Source organism: Varroa destructor, unplaced genomic scaffold, assembly GCF_002443255.2.
Source record: "Varroa destructor unplaced genomic scaffold, Vdes_3.0 BEIS01000006.1, whole genome shotgun sequence".
In the NCBI taxonomy this organism is placed as follows: domain Eukaryota; kingdom Metazoa; phylum Arthropoda; class Arachnida; order Mesostigmata; family Varroidae; genus Varroa; species Varroa destructor.
Window position 1 is genome coordinate 31079015 of NW_019211459.1, and position 16861 is coordinate 31095875.

Genomic DNA, 16861 nt, shown 5'->3' on the forward strand with positions numbered 1-16861 from the left:
AGCGGCGGTTGCTCCGAAACTACGTCGGCAGCGGCGTGCCACACCAGTCCGGTGCCCGGCTGAAATCACCACAAGCGTACCACACTCTTGCCGGCTGCACGAACACGGCAGGCAATAAGGCACGGAAGGCTTACATCCACAGCACGGCGCCTGCAAGGGACAGACGCACGCACAGAGCACAATAGGCTGAGAGAGCGCTATTAGGACGAAGCAAAGCGAAACGAGAGGTGGGAGTAACGACGGCGACAAAAATGGACGAATGTATGATCGGGCCGCGAGCGCACCAGAAAAGCCTACATGGACATACAGGGATACAATATAACACAAGAACATCTCAGTTTTATCTATACACAATGAATCGTGCTTGTCAGAAGCGTTTGCTGTACGCACATTGCTAAGCTGCACTTAAGACTAATTTATGTAAGACCACTTTACTGATAACTATTCCCAGGGATGTTTCGCTATCAGGTATAGGGGTTTAGTAATGTAGCATTTTGAAGAACGAACACAAAGTGCGCTACAGTTAGGTTCAGAGAGAGATCATTAGAGATCAAACTGCGATTCCGTATCCAGAAATGTCTGGATACCAGTTATGTAGAAGTAGATTTTAAATTTCGTTACTACTGTGCTTAAGCTGCTGCCATTAAACCCCCAAGCCGAACTTTGGAAGTTTTTTCATTCTTTTTATATTTTCATTCATTTCATTCAAAATCTTTTTATTCGCTCCTGCTACGATGTAGCCTAGAGTTTACAGTAAAAGATTCATTTTAGTTTTCTTAACAGAGCTATAGAGTACGGTACAATTATCCAATTATGTTGTCATGTGTCTACGTTCTCATGTGTTTACATGAGTAAATACTATAGGAGATTCAAAAACTTTTAGAGGACATTTAAATTTTGCTTGATAGTTGGATTAAAAATCCACATTTTCCTACATTTTACAGATTTCGTAATTTTATTTTTGACGTACTGTCACTCATATACGATCTGTGTGTTGCATGATTATTAACACAGAAAGATAACAACAAGTTCTTATTCCTCAAACAGATTTGGCGAATACTACCGGGGATTGTGCAAGAACTTTGTGGAAATTTGCGATAAACCACTTCATCCAATCGAAGCCCCACCCTGAAAAGATTGAAATAACAGTCACAGACTATAACAAACTTTCATAGAAAGTTTGTTAGAGTGCCACCTGATATTCCTCAGTACGCGTCTGTAGCTAGTAATGACAAGATCTCTTTCACTTAACGCAATCGAAAAATTACCTTATGATTTGCTACAAGAAAGCAACGAACCCTAGCATCTTATCTATACAATAATGTAAATAACTAGACTTAATATCAATGGGTATGGGGTGAGTACACCTCATGAACCATAGACATACACAGACATCAATTCAAAAATAATTTAGCATACGATTCTTTACTTGGACAGTAGATCTTTGCTATATGTTGACTTTCAAAGTTGGCTCGTGTCGAAACAATGTTGTATTCCTGCTGAACAAGGTTACGTTAGAACAAGGCTGAAGAAGGTTACGACCATTAGAACTTACCGAGAACGTTGTGTTATGCAAACAGATGGTTCAATTGAAACAAAATATAATGAGAAAACAAAAGGCTAAGTTGCAAATTTCTACTTTCAGTTATATCTCTGTTAATAGTACACATCTGTGCTTTTTATTAAGTCATTTTTAACACAAATCAATCTTCTGGTAGAGCCGATTACAAGAGGCATTGTTAATACAAACAGAACTAATTAGTGATGCAATGCAGGTATTTACAGAGCACTATGTGTATATGGTAAGTGCAATCGGTTAAGCCCAAGGAATCCGGGTTGGCCATACCTAGTACTGAGTACGGAACGATTGATTTGCTACCGGCTTAAAAGTAAGACTTAAAAGTAAGAAAAGTAAGACACAGTGCTCGAAGTCCTATTAGCTAAGGGAGAGAGGCGATCGAAAAAAGATCTTTCATCGTGACAAACACCAACTGATGGAATAGCCAACGATTTCTGTTATATCCATCGTTACAGTGGAGGACCAAGGCTATATACTCCCGTGACTCGCTGCTAAACCTGTTACTTATAGTAGTAAACCGATAAGCAATCTTGTCGTTTTTGATAAGGGCCACTGCTATACATAAGGTATAACAGCTGGCAACTTAACTATAGATTCGATCGCGTAAAACGCCAGAGTCAAAAAGCCTATGGCATCGCTTTTCTCAAAGAAAACTGACCCTATTTTCTAGCTTTGTTTCAATTATCAACATACATTTGTATCTAGAAATATATAAAAGCAATTCAGATGACTTTTGTGAATACATGCCTAGTTAGGAAGAACAGGACCGCTACATTACGTAGCTTCTTAGAAACAAATAAGTTAAGAGGACTATAAGCCAAGCTGTATTTATCGTTTTTAGAAAAATTAACGCTGTGATTAATTTTAGTAGATTTAGCAGGACGTCGTTGGCAGGCAATATTTTTGATAAATGAGTTCGATTGACTGATGATTGATTGATAAACAATATCACTAGACAGCTCTTTTGAATTCAGTCAGGTGAAGTATGATTAGCTTAAATCGCTAAACTAATAAAAAAAAAAAGCTAAAATTTTTATAAGGCCTTCTTATCATAGATACGATGTTATCCAGCACAATTCTGTTATTTTTCTGACCGAGTTTGAGGTGAGTAAAGATTTACTCGACTGGAACCCGAGGTCTGAACTGGAACTTATTGTAACTTCCTTGTCACCTTGTTAACCCGTTACAGTCATCCTTGTTATCTTGCTGAACTTTTCTAGTTTAATTTTTCCCTTCAAATGAATTTAGTAAACCAATGTATCATCGTTCGAGTGAGTCATTCCGTTACCAGGCTGTGCTATGCCAGTAGTCGGTTTCAGGGGTTCGATCAGATTGTTTCGCGAGTTACGTTACCTTGCTTCCAATTTAAAGTTACTCCAATTCAAATATTCCTCTATTTACATGACGTAAAACTCGAAACATGAATATATTTCAATCTTATATCGTAGCCATTTTATAAATCACTGTTTTTTTACTGCGTCACTTCTTGTTAAACTTAATCTTTGACCCTAACTTTATAACTTCCGTTCACATTGGAGCCTATGAAAAAAATCTCCTTTATTATTTTGAACCAACCTTAACATCTCAGGGTTGAAAATTCAGTGTAAGCACAATAAGGAGTCATGTGAATCAATGAAACCGCTCGAATGCTATTCGAGATACATTACTGAATATCGAATATATCAAGATAGGAAGTTCCACAAGGCTCTATCTAGCTTAATAGAGGTTTACACCAGGTGACAGGTTAGTGGCGTTTTTTAACTTCGATCGCTCTTTTACTAGCAGTGGTGTGAATGTACTACTTACATTTATTTGAAGAAGAAATAGTTGTTTTAACTTTTACGCCCATAATCGCCTTAATTGAGCACTGCGGCTTCCGACACAAAATGAAATGTATCGACGCTTGGTTTTGAACCTAGACCACCTGGTTAGCTGACATGTATCTATGTTTAATAAGCAAGCACATTACTGCTGCACGATGATGCCGACAGATTACGTTAGGGTAAATCGATAGGTCCCCGTGATAGCTTAGTGCGCAACGTATTGGCTAGTTAATATGAGGGACTTGTTTAGGTCTAGGTGCGCGCCCGGACATAGACAGAAACTTCGTTTCGTGATGGCTGGAAGCCAGTCAGACATATGTTTAACAAAAAGGCTAACGGCTATGATATCGGACGTAAAGCTAGAAAGCCTAACGGCTATGATATCGGACGTATTGGAGACACTGAGGTTAGGTTGATCGAAAACACTGCGCGCTTAGTTTTCGACATATTTGTTGTTGTTGCTTCTGACGGTTAACGATATGAAATGAGATCCAGGATAACGGTAAGTATAGTTATGTCGATGACTAGATGTTCTGAAAGACGGCAAGCTGCAAATCTGCTATTTTGCTGCAACAAATCAGACCATGTTGACTGTTGAGTTGTCACAGAGGTAATCCATTAAGTCTTTGCCAGTAATGGACTTAATTTCCCTTGATCGCAACAATGGCAGCAGCATTGGTCCGCCTGATGGCTTCTCTGGCAAGCACAATCGCTTGAGACTGCTTTTCCGTCATAGCCATCTTCACCTTTAGTTTCTTTGAGAAGTATGTGAATGTCCTGTAGTCTCCTGTGCTTCTGAATACTTTGACGTAGATATGCTAGGATAGTCTCTGTCCAGATACACAGACGTGTGCTCATGGGGACGTTCCAGTCCGGCACTCTTAGTAAATCTAGTATTCTATATCAGTCCTCTGCAGCATCAGTGGGTTTCTTGAGAAAACAATGTGGGAAATCTCTTGTTAGAAGTCTGGTGGTACAAAGTTTGTTGGTAAAACCATGTTTGCAGGAGCCTGCCTGCCATATTGCGATAGAACTCAGAACGCTCAGGGATAAGGAGCGTCCACTTAGGTGCTCTAAAAACACTTCGATGACCGCTGTCGCTTGAAGAATGACGAGATGTTTTTAGCAAAGCGATTTCGTGTGCTTTTTTAGATTGGTTAGGCACTGCTCAAACGAGTCCATCCTTTATATTTTCAAATAGAATATCGAGTTCGTGCCCGTTGAATCGTGGCGCACTGCTTCAGGTATACCGTTAGCATAGAAGATGTACCAGCACACCATATAAGATTTGCCTAAGAACAGAGTTCTTTGTTTGAAGCCTAAGTTATGATAAGCGTGCAAAAGTTTTTGGACAAGATTGCTTAATATATAGTTTTTACGTTGATATGCATTTCGGCGATGACAGCATGTAGCGACTCACGATGTATGCGAGGGCTATCGGTCCCGCTAAGCTCATTCGTCTCATTGTGCGATTTGCTGTGATAATAACGCCTATTCTTGGACGCGAGTTTTAGCTCATGGGCCAATTATTTGGATTAACCTAGGATTCGGCGTCGCGTCAGGACCTCTATGACAGGGACTTCGTCCGCATTTATTATAACAATGGAAGTTGACGGTATACCATAGCAACCTAGAATAACCTGGCTTCTTCTTACTCGCTTGCAATCCCTCTTTTCTACTAGTTCTATAAAAAGGAATTATTTTTTTTTAAACTTGGATTAGAGGAGCTTATTTTGTAAACTTTATTCACCAGTGGCAAGACCGAAAAGCTTGCTTGCGAATAAACTTCCAGGTACCGCGGCATATTCATCATTGACATGTGAAGCCATTGGCTAGATCACAAAGCTGACAACCAGATTTGGTTTTGAAAGACACAACTTGTGTATGCCACAAACTATATATATAGTTTTTGGCCGCCATAAACATCCTTCGAGATGACCGAAGAAAAATTCCATATTTGCCCGCATATTTTTTGTGTTTGCAGATCCATAGTGATGACTATCAGAAATGAATGAACAACTAGTGAAAAAGGTGAACGATATACAACGTTGCTTTCTTGATATACTGAAGCAAACACGAAGTTCTCTTTTCTTGCTTTGGAAGGCTCTAACAGCGCACATGCGAAACTTCAGGGGCATGAGATTGCTGCTAATGCAACTGAAAGGCCTTTTACAGATTGCTACATTTACATAGTGACTTAATGAGTTCCCACTCACTTGTTTAGCAACTCAGCTCTCTCTGGCTGGCTTCTGCAACGCGGTCATCAATTCCCTATTTGAACCACACAACATCGCAGTGAGCGACTACGCGATGCCCGAATACAACCATCGCTGATCCTATAATCTCTTTACTCATTAACTTACTCATTATCTAATGAATCTGTGCAGTATCTGCCATTTACAAGCGAAGTGTTAAGAATCCCACGAGTCCCACCTAAAGACCAAAAAAATAAAGCTTGCCGGAGATTCGATATTTCGATATAAAACTATTTGAATGATTCGACGTAAACATTGACGAAGGAACGTCCATACGTGTCTACACATTTCTTTACGACTACTCCCGCCAAGTTTTATATTGACTTGAATTTGTGAGCAGCAGTCTACCTGATAAGCTAACTATAGTAATCGTTTATTGAAATTCGTTAGTTTTATGCGGTTACATTAGAGAGTTGCATATATGATTATCGTTAATGTGTTCGTTGAGACATCCTCACTACTACAGTAACATTGGTAACTATTACTGTATTTTGCTCTTAATGCGTATAAACAAAACTAGATGTCAACTTTAAATTTAATATTCGAATCATAACATTCTAATTAAATATAAAAATGACACGTTGATGCATAATTTATAACGTAAGCATAACACACAACAGTCGCAATAAACCATACATTTCCTGCTTATCACAAACCTTCACTTACAGATCACTACATGAATTTGGTGTTTTTCCTATTTTCGTAAAGATAAAGTTAGTTTTAAAGCAAGTTTTTGATAAAGATAGTTTTAGTCATGGATTGACCACTTTGTACAATGCGAGTGCCAAACGCGAATCTAAAAACAACTTCTAGCTCGACTTGTGGTACAATTTGTGGCACGGTCGAGCCACCCTGTGCGAATCTTTCCGTGAGTACAGCATAATTATTACTTCTTAGTCCGATATCGGCTTTGTCCACCAGTGATGACACACCCGGCAAGTTACATATATTTCTGGTGCAGGATTTCTCCTTTCGTCATACATACGTAGGTCTGATTGACATTTTCTGAGGGATTTTTTATTTGCTTATTGCAGCTCTATAGACATTATCCAGTCGAGTAGTGTTAGTAGTCGGCGTTTGACCACCGCCTTTTTGCCCGAGAATTCCGGCGACATAGAGATTGAAAAGAACACAACATAATCATTAGGTAGCTGTTCCTACCTTGCTTCGAGCCCCTCTGAAATATGTCAAAGGAAGAAAAATTGGTTTGATCAAGTATTTATATAAATAAAAAAAAGAGGACCTGAAGCTGCTTTCTAAATATGAAGCATGCATGTTTAGAATCTCTGACACAACCTTAGAGTACAAAAATAATCCGATTCTTCTATTTTTTTTTGCGTTTTTTCATGCTTGTAGCTTGCAGCACTAGGGGTGGTTGCAAAACAGATGTTTTGGCTAATAAGAGAATGATACAAAGACGCAAAGTCAGTGATTTAAAATTTTATACAGTATATCGAAATATAATTTTCAAAACTGTTTGAATTGTTCAAGGTAAACAACCTCTCCATGAATAGAACAGCTTCTGGCTCATTTTATCTTTCTCCTACCAAAGGGATACACATGCAACTTGATACAAAGAAGCAAATAAAAATTTGTATAACAGAAGCATCGAGACCTGCCCATTAGTTGATGTCCATTATCTCATTGCGATGTAGAGGTTTCGACAGCTGCCTCTCCCTTTTCATCAAGTAGGTAGGATCAGAGCTTGGTTTAATCTCACATTTCATGGCCTTAAGAAATATATTAAAGTAGTCGTAAGGAAAAAATTGGACGTATTAATATATCAACTACTGTTGCCAAATACAGGTTGTGGTTTTCGACCGTGTTTCGATAGCACTTGTCTGTGTTTTTTGTGAGAAATCCGAATAACTCAAAATGTTTCTAGATGTCGTTTTTTGATGCGCTTGGACCCGATCGAATAGTGATCCGCGCTTTCTTGTTTGTGTAACGGAATTACCCATGTGAGCTAAGTCATATTGGGGGACGACCTGGCATTGCAAAAGCACAAAAGATAAGAGTACGTAAGTCGTCTAAGTTATTTTAGATTGCTTCGGAAAGCGAGCAATATAGCGTTTTTGTTATCTGTAAGTGAGCAATGAATATCAAGACAAAGCTGTTGGGAAATTATCGACGACTCATCTGGATTCTGTGACGAAATAGTTCCTATTTATCTATCCGGACTCTCAGACGTCCTATTTATTAAAGCAAAAAGCAAGTAGCAATGGTACTCGTTTTTTGCATTTGTGCTGCTCACTTTTGAATTTCGGTGTATTGCGATCTGAGTGACTTAAGTAAGCTCCTTTTTTTTTCCTTTAAAACACTATCTTCTGCCAGTACCAACTCCAGAAAGATTTTTCTGCAATCATGTGCGTGAAATGACATTTATTAAAACGAAAAATTCGTTGACAGAGCTATTTGGTGAGCCTAAAGCCATAAGCATTTAAATCAGCTAATTTTATGAAAGTTAAGCGGGAAATTAAAGACGCATCAGTACTACTAGTTGTCCTACTAAGTTTGCAAAAATAACTTTGAAACTTAGAAAGCATTTGGAAAACCTAAAGATTGCCTATATATGTGCTATATATATATAAGTTTATTGTGGTTAATTATTGCGTATATTGAGTTGCCTGTAAGACAAGGATATTTTCAAGGAGACTATAATTATTAAACTGTTTTCTGCTGAACGCTTTAGCGTTAAAGGAAAAAGAGATCATACTTTGTACCAACCGTGTGATTCCGAGACGCCCTTCGAGGCAGATATCAGTTAGTGTCGGTCCTGTTGATCTCAAAATAATTTCAAGTCATAACCTTTACTACGAAATCAGTGTATGCCAAGCAATTTTTCGTACGGATTATTCAACACTAACCCATTTTTGTTTGAGGATAACTGACACGCTTTAATGCAACAAAGCTTGGCCAGCTACTCCGTCTCTTTTTGAAGTTTCGCCATAAAAGAAAAGTGAAAAGCAGACTACTATGTAGAGCAAAGAGCCTTGGTATTTTACGAATCATTTGTTTAACCAGCTGTATATATGTATATTACGTGAAAGTTTGTGATTCACGCTGACATATGCCATTTAGATACAAAAAAATATAGATTAGTAATAATAAATAAAATTATTTACTTTTGTTTCAAGATAGAGGCACCCGTATGTCATTCGTTGATAAGTGATAAGAGCCAGTAACAGGACCGATATGTAAAGATTTCTTTTGCCCAAGTTCATTAATGTGAGAGATCCGTTTAAGAACCACTAAAGAAAGCTATAGGAGAAACGTGTACCAAAAATAAAGCACATAGAGGCCTCTGTGTCGTTTAGGTGTGCATGCCTGTCAAGCAGCAGACGCGCGCTGTCAAAAAACGCTCCAACATATAACAGGATTACCAAGTTGCCGCCTGGATGACCCTAGATCTGCAGTGAAGCGTTGAAATTCACTTCTACAATTATTTCTAAGGTGGCCTAGTGCCTGTATAGAAGACGATTTCGAATAGTTATGTGCTAGTTAGCAAAAGCAGAGTCATACGATTCATATTCGTTCTGAATCTAACACACCCAAGTAAGACCTCTACCATGCGTAATAAATGTAATTTAACATTATATGGGAGAATGATTTACAAATTAGGTTCTTGTCAGCATATATTCTACACTCTCAAGTAAGCATTTGCACATAGCCAGACAATCTTCCAAATAGCTGTGACAATTTATGTGTTTTTTTGCATATCGGTTTGACAAGGCTTCACTAGTTTTAAAATGGCCCATCTGAAAAACATCGGATTTGTGGTAACCGTAGACTCCAATGTAAATTGGAGGAAAAGTAGTAGTAGTAGTAGAAACCGACAGTGGCTGAAAATGTGCGAAAGAGGCGTAAAATTGGAGAAATAAGTCGAGCCTTAAAATAAGTTCCTCAATAGAGCCGCTAAAAAATGTGTTCAATGTTTTTTTACCCGAGCGGCTTAAAATTTACACGGAATTTGGAAGTTGCAGTGTGAGGTAGCGGGCTACATTAGAGTATAACAGGTTAAAGATAACGGCTTAATGGGAGCCTTTAACGGAAGTGTGTTGCAGTGGATAACAGGAATAAACTGAATGAAACTAAACGTTTTAAGTTGTACGTATGGTACCGCATTGCCGCTAAAGACTCCATCCGGCGGCTGCCTCGGATTCGAACCCAGATCACGACGTGCGCCTAAGATTAGGCTAATCTATCATAAGGACAGGACAATGGGACAACGGCTATAGGGTAATAACAGAGCAATGAAATAGCATAATAGGACAATAAAAATAATTGTAACGAAGTAACGAAGACAGTGCAATGTGGTGATAAAACAGCTGCAGCAAATTCGGGTTTAGAAGTTGCGTTTAGGCCGAGTATGTGTAAGCTAGCTTTTGCAATGAAACAGCGAAAATCATATAATAGTATTGAGCAACGTCCAGCGCGTCTGTACGGTATGAGTCACGAAGAAGTGCATAAGCCTGAATGACCACAAGCAAAGGTCAGCGAATGTTATAGATGTGATGCTTGCATAAGTAACAAAACTGACGACATTCTCTTGGTCCCTATATTGTTTCATATGGCACTATTAGTTTTATCTTTTAGCAAAATGTGAAAAATGAAGCGTATTTACGAGATGTATTAGCAACTGTGCATTCACAGCCTCTGATGTTCATTTGCATTTTATTATTATTATTATTATACAATGGGTGTCCGGGCTTAAGCCCTAGAGCTTTAAAAAAATCACTTTCAAAAATGATTAGAGGGTTCTCTGATATTCCAGCACGGCAAAACTGCAACTCGCTTTTTTCAGTTCGTGTCTGTATTAAGCTCGACGGAAGCCCATTGGATTAATCTATATTAGAGTAATTAAATAATTTATAATGCTGTTTCGATGCTACGAATGTTGCCCAGTCCGTCCAGGTTCGCCTATTCATTATCAAGGTCAGTGATCCAGCAACCATAATTCGCGGCAGCAATTCTATTGAATACTAAGTGCAATACATATTCGTTATGCTATGATATCTACAAAATAGAAAACCTAGCGCCAAATAAAAAAATGTAAAATTCTGTAGACACACACAGTACAAGCACTGCGTTGTTTCAAAAACACCTCATTTCCTCATGGTTAGCTCGCCTTAGCCGTTGTCGGTGCGCAGTTGTCTGAAAAATTCTTTCCATTTTTTTATACTAAGTCAATTTAGTCAAACTAGCCATTCAATTGCGTCGTAAAATAACTAGGATGAATATATTATCGTGCCCTGAGCGTAGTAATAAAAGGTAAATCAGACAAAATTCAACAGAGAATATCGTAAAATCGCGTTTAGTATGTGAAAAGGTCATCCGACGCAGCTTTAGCAGTACCCGCTTAGCTTCAATGACGTCTACGAATAACGCAAGGTATCCTCCATGATTTATCAGAGCTTGTTCAAGTTATAGGTGCGCGTTTTAGGATAAACCACTCGTTCTAATTAGGCACCTACCGATCAAATTCCTAGTTCTGACTTTCAACTACAATGTAATTTAGTGACAACTGAAAGACGATATTAAGTCAGGATCTATTTAGCAGTAGAATACTCTCTAAAGAAAACAGTAAACTGTGTGCTATCTACTTTCTACAGTGGCTTTTGAATGAAGCTGTATATCAAATCACAAAAGAGTACTCCTGTTTATCATCGAATCCTCTTTTTTTGCAGAGAAGATATTTAGCTGAAAAAGTATTTAATTGGTTTTCAAGCGATCCGTTTTCAACCGATTGTGGTAATAGTTGTGCACTACGTTATTTCTGATGGACTGTAAATAAAACCTGCTACATTTTCCACAACGAACCCTCAGCTGCTTTTTTAATAACCGGCCCCATTATGACTGTCTATTGTTGCTTTACAGATTTTCCATCAAAGGAAGTGGGACTCACTTCAAGCAATGCGAACAGGTCGAGTAGAAGACGGGATAGAATACCTTGAATACGTTTAACAAATGTTGCACACTGACGAACACATCCGTATATTTTATGTAGTGTTACTGATACCTAAAAAATTGATTTGCTTTTTGTAACCGATATTTACGGATACTAGAGCGTGATAACTTGTGAAATTTCAACGATATACTGTGTTCGTAAGAATTGCTATATATGCCAGGTTAGATAGTTACTATCTTTCGTGACTCTGCAATTGTGCTTTACTTGTATCCTCTTGTGCTGGAATATCCTGTAATACGAGCCAACAAATTTGGCATATCCTGCCACCGCTTCATTCTCTCTTACATCGGGATTTATAGATGGCGCTGAATGTATATTGAAGAAGCGCGAATTTTGATTCACTTGTCGATGATTTAGAATCCCTTAACCCTTTACACACTATTTATTACATTATTTTATATTCTCTACGAATAAGAGCACTGTAAGAATGATTAGTAGATAATTTTAGATACTTTAATAAGAACGCCCAAAAATTATAGGTTCGTATATATTTGATGTATAAGAAATGTCAGAAATGAAACGTATTCAGATGTATATACCTGTATTACACAGACCCATTAAAATGACCAGTTTTTATGAATAATTGTTTACGAACGGGCGAGCTTATTTTGGCTACCTCAATACCACACCACCCTCAAAGGGCGACAAAGCTAGCCGAATATACCTAATACACCACTCGGCTACAGAGCTGCAATATTAATACTCTAATAGGTTTTCGAGAAAGAAAAGCTAGCTAAAAGTTATAACGTGCCCCACATGTGCGAATATGTACGGACACCTATATAAATATGCAGTAAAAAATGGCAATGGAGAAAGTTATGAGAAAACAAACTTCTCTCGGTTAATCAGTTGCGGATTTTGGCGGGTCAGATGCGAATTTTTCTGCTATGCACCGAAACAATGCGGCAGGTAGCACAGTCTACCCCAAGGGACAGTAATAGGTGCATCCAATAACGTTGTTTCGTTGACAAGATATCGCCAGGACCCTTGACTTCAACTACCTTCCAACGCCGCGTCTTTTCGTTCCAGAGAATTATGTCGGGAAAGCCGGAACGATAAAACCGAAAGTCGACGAGTAACTGACGGCAAATAGCCACAATAACGGTAACAGGGATGCAAGCAACCAATGAGGTCACCTCATCCACACTGAGAACCTCCCAACTGAAGAGTGGATTGACGCGGCCGCTGTGTAGCACGTAATTCTTTTTAGCAATAGAAACCATTTCGTCTGAGGTTATTGATTCCAGTGTCGCAAGATGTTGATCTATAGCTCGCTTGCGGTTTAGGTAAAACTCTGGATAGCCGAGGTCAAGTGGACCCGATTGAAATTCATTTATATACGAGGCTTTCTGTAGCCATGCGTTCCGACGATGTGATGTTACCTCCTTCGGGAACAGATCTGGGCGGAAGTATTCTCGATGAGGGATTAGCTGGACTCCAACAGGTACCACCTTCTTCTTCTTTGGCGGTGGCCTTTTTGATTGTCGATCTCGACGGCGCTTTTTCGCTGGTGAAGTAGACGCATCCACTTCGTCATCGTTGTCGCTGATATTGACGACGTCGTCCTTCTTAAATAGGTGTTTAATCGCCTGCAACTCAGCTTCCAGAGTTAAAGCGATTCCTTTTGGCGCTGGAGGAACGGGTTCCGTCTCTAAAGGCTCCGCGAAAAGTACATCCCAGCAAAGTACGGCAAAAAGCATATGTATACTCCGGGTCTCACCGTGCACACCGTTTGTATAACCATGTTGCAGATAATGCTCTATAGCGACAGCCTCTGGGCCTACAATCTTCTCGCCTATTTCATCCACCGTAGCAAATACATTTCGTCTACCTATAATATCCCGTTTAGTAAGTTGACCATATATTACTTCTATTGGGGCTTCGATCGGTGGGGTAAATCTCTCTAGTTGAGGCAAAAAAATCTCGAAACGTTCTGCTAATCGCTTAGCTCTAGTATATATATCAAACATGTGTTGAGGGGCGATGCTATCTTTTAGCCCAATGCTAGCCAGACAAAGAGAGTTCCTTGGCAGTTTTAAATGAGAATCAATATCAAGAAGAAGTCTGATCCAATACATTCCGCGCCTATTTTGTTGTAGAGACGTCTGCGATAGAACTGTATAATATAGATCAATGGCGTCCTGATATCGTTTGTGGCGTTCGAATATCTCTGCGCCGATCACAAGGCATCGCATTAGGCAGTAACTGTAAGAAAAACGTTGCAGAAACCCTGGCAAAGCTGCGTCCTTGGAAAATCTTTCTTTAGTGCAGGAGGACATAAACCACTTGTATGCTTCTTCAAATTTAGTGAGTGCCGTATCCCATTTCTGAGTCTCTGTCAGCTTTGATAGCCGAAATACATACTGACGCGCATCACAGTACAAAGCAAACTCTTCGGGGTTGGAAAACAGTGTGGGAACTATATCGACAACAGTATATTCAGGGAAGAAATAATTTCCCCGCATAAATTGGCTGATAGTAAATAGATTGCACACACCGTGGTCACTCTTATCCGCAGCAGTTGTGAATGTGTCAAAATGACTTCCGAGAGAAACGAGCGTCAGTATTCTAGTGACAGCGGCAGCGATAGAATCTTCGATGAAATAGCATTGTTCTATAAGCTGCTGTCCGCACTTAACAATGTTATGTCGAATTCGTTGAGCGCCAAACAAGGCGTCTTTTCGTCCAGCGTGAATTATTAACTCTTCAATTGTTGCTGCCTTTGTCGTACACTTCTTTGGATCACAAAACGTTCGGCCTAACGCGACGACGTTCTTTTGAGGTAGAAGGTCAAGCAAAATCTTCAGATCATTTAGATGTGTCTTATCATAGAGAAATCCAGCTTCGACCAGTTCCTTCAGCAGTGAGTCAATATGGTCTATGTTATAAGAAATTCTTGACCGTAGAATCCATTGGTGCTTTCTCTGATATAGCCGAAGCCAGAGTTCCTGTGCACCTTCGTTAAGAACGAAGAAACTTGACAATAATTTTTTATCCTTATAACTAAAAAGCTCCTTTTTGATAGCCTTTTCATAGGCGTGCCGAAATGTTTGAGCTTCGTAATTTTGCGTAGCTCGTTTCGAAGTAGATGTTTCAGGTTCTGGAAGACGGCCCATAACCTCGTCGGTGTCATCGTCTACCAGCTCCACATTGGGCTCTTTCAAAGGAGATATAATTTCTACGAGAAGCTTTGTGTCGCTTCGTGGTGCATCTTGGCTGTTCGATTCACATGCGTCACTTTCCCGATTAGGAACTCGGTCTTCTGTTAAAACTTCGCTTGATATTGTCGAAGTTGCCTCTTGCGATAGCTCGTCACCACTTCCTTGTGCTACGTTCGTTCTCTTCGTCGGACTGGGTGAAAAAAGTTTCCGCGCCAAATGTTTACCGAGCTTCTTACTCTTCTCATCACTGTCACTATCGCCAATAACAAGAGCTTTGCTTGACGTATCTCCGTTACTCCGCAGAATCTTTGTTGCCTTGGCCTTCGCTGTTTGTTTCGCAAAAAAATGATGTAGTGTCTTAGGGACCTGGTTTGACTCTGAGCTGCTTGAGACAGATTTGCGCTTTACCGGTCGTGGGATAAGTTTACGCGGGGATCTTTTCCTTGGAGAACTCGAACTTTTACTCGGACTTTGTGACAATGACATACTTAAAAGGACGTGGCATCTTTAATATACGAAGACCACAAAACAATGACATGAAAAAGCGTCAAGAGATAACCAGTCAGCTTGGAGAACGATATTCAAAGCCGGGTTGCCTTCAGCGTTACTCAGCTGGTCTTATGCTTTCGCTTTGAATAGAAGCTTCGCCTTTTGTTGGTAAACAAAAACCAAACAGAGTTTACGTCCAGACAGGTACTGAATTTCAAGAGACTTTGACAGAGTACGAGCTTGCTTTTGGTTAGAATAAAAAATGAAGCTTATAAATGAAAAAAAAGCACTCATTGACAAATGCATGTTTAGGCAATGGGCCGCAACGCTGGGAAAGCTAGTGCCGATCAAAGTTTACCAATCCATTATTGATAATTCTGGCTATGAATATGCTATACTTTTTTATACACATTTTATAAACTAACTTATAGTTATATGGATAATTGATTTCAATAATTGACCAGAGATTAAATAAGCGATTAAGATAAGTTATGCGAAACCAGCGGAGATTTCGCTCTGTAAGCTGTTGTGCAGCTTAAGGGTCTGTTAACTGCTTCCAGATGAAAAATAATTTACTTACTAAAATTGGGGACATGCAAAATGATATAGTTGCAAGACCAAACGTAGACCTATTTTTTTCACCAACGATTTTCAGAGTGTCAGCGGCCTAGAGCAACGCTTAATGGCTATACTGAACATAAAATTAAGAATATCTATGGAGGTTTGAAACTCGGCGTAATTTAAGTCAGATTTGGAACCTAATTATATTGGCACACGCCTTTAGGCAAATAGGCATTAGTTAAAATCGAATGACTATTTCTTTTCGGTCTATTTAATTTAAAATGAAATGATCTAAACCGCTATCAACATTTAGTTACGTAAAATGTATAACAACAGCTTATTTCTATCTCGTTTTATGCATTTTATATTTTATGTAGGTTCCAGGTGATTAAGAGACCGCAAATGGGAACGCCTGCTAAATGAATGTCTAACAAAATAAAGATTTATGCAAACATAATGCATTTATATTCATTTCGAATTGTTCCATACGACTTTTCAAAGGTGAAAAGCGCACATATTTTTCTTAAATTCTGAAGCCATGTCACAGTTATTAATACAATAATTGTCGTGACTTCGTATACTAAAGTTGGAATAACGCGAATCAATTTCTAAACCATCTAAAAATCTTTATATAAAATAGTACTTTAGCAGAATACGAATGCTATGGCAAAATGCATTTTCAGAAAACGTAATTTTAACTATAAATTGGATTTAAGTGCAGTGTCGTATTGTGTGTCATCGTAGCGTCTGACAAAGAGGACCATGAGCAAAATTTATTTGTTTGTCCACGGGTCGCAAAAAAACAAGAACTGTGACCAGTAGTTGTTCACGCTAAAGGAAATTGATTTCACGCAGTAGTATTTAACAGGTCTTCGCGGCATGTAGAGATCTTTGGTTTGGAAATAGGCCAGGACATTGAATTCAGGTATAACGAAGATGTTGAACAACTCTTTTGTTATAGTCCAACGCTTGTTAATAGCCCCTTAGGTGTGATACAACCGAACGTGAAAAGCTCATCAATACGC

At 39.0% G+C, this 16861-nt stretch overlaps 1 protein-coding gene and 1 long non-coding RNA gene across 3 annotated transcripts; one reads left to right on the plus strand and one right to left on the minus strand.

Annotated features, from left to right (window-relative positions):
- The first annotated feature begins 6519 nt into the window (after nt 1–6519).
- On the plus strand, nt 6520–16293 carry LOC111253149 (uncharacterized). 2 transcript variants are annotated; one of them, XR_015330506.1, is made up of 5 exons: nt 6520–6642; nt 7149–7349; nt 8975–9896; nt 11535–11580; nt 16214–16293. It is a non-coding gene; the product is annotated as an uncharacterized LOC111253149 (long non-coding RNA). The 2 variants fall into 2 exon arrangements; XR_002674500.2 differs by having other exon boundaries at nt 8975–11580.
- Nucleotides 12052–15484, minus strand: LOC111253145 (fanconi-associated nuclease 1-like). The gene has a single exon (XM_022812146.2). The coding sequence runs from the start codon at nt 15270–15272 to the stop codon at nt 12492–12494; it is 2781 nt and encodes a 926-aa protein (XP_022667881.1). The 5' UTR covers nt 15273–15484; the 3' UTR covers nt 12052–12491.
- Nucleotides 16294–16861: the final 568 nt, after the last annotated feature.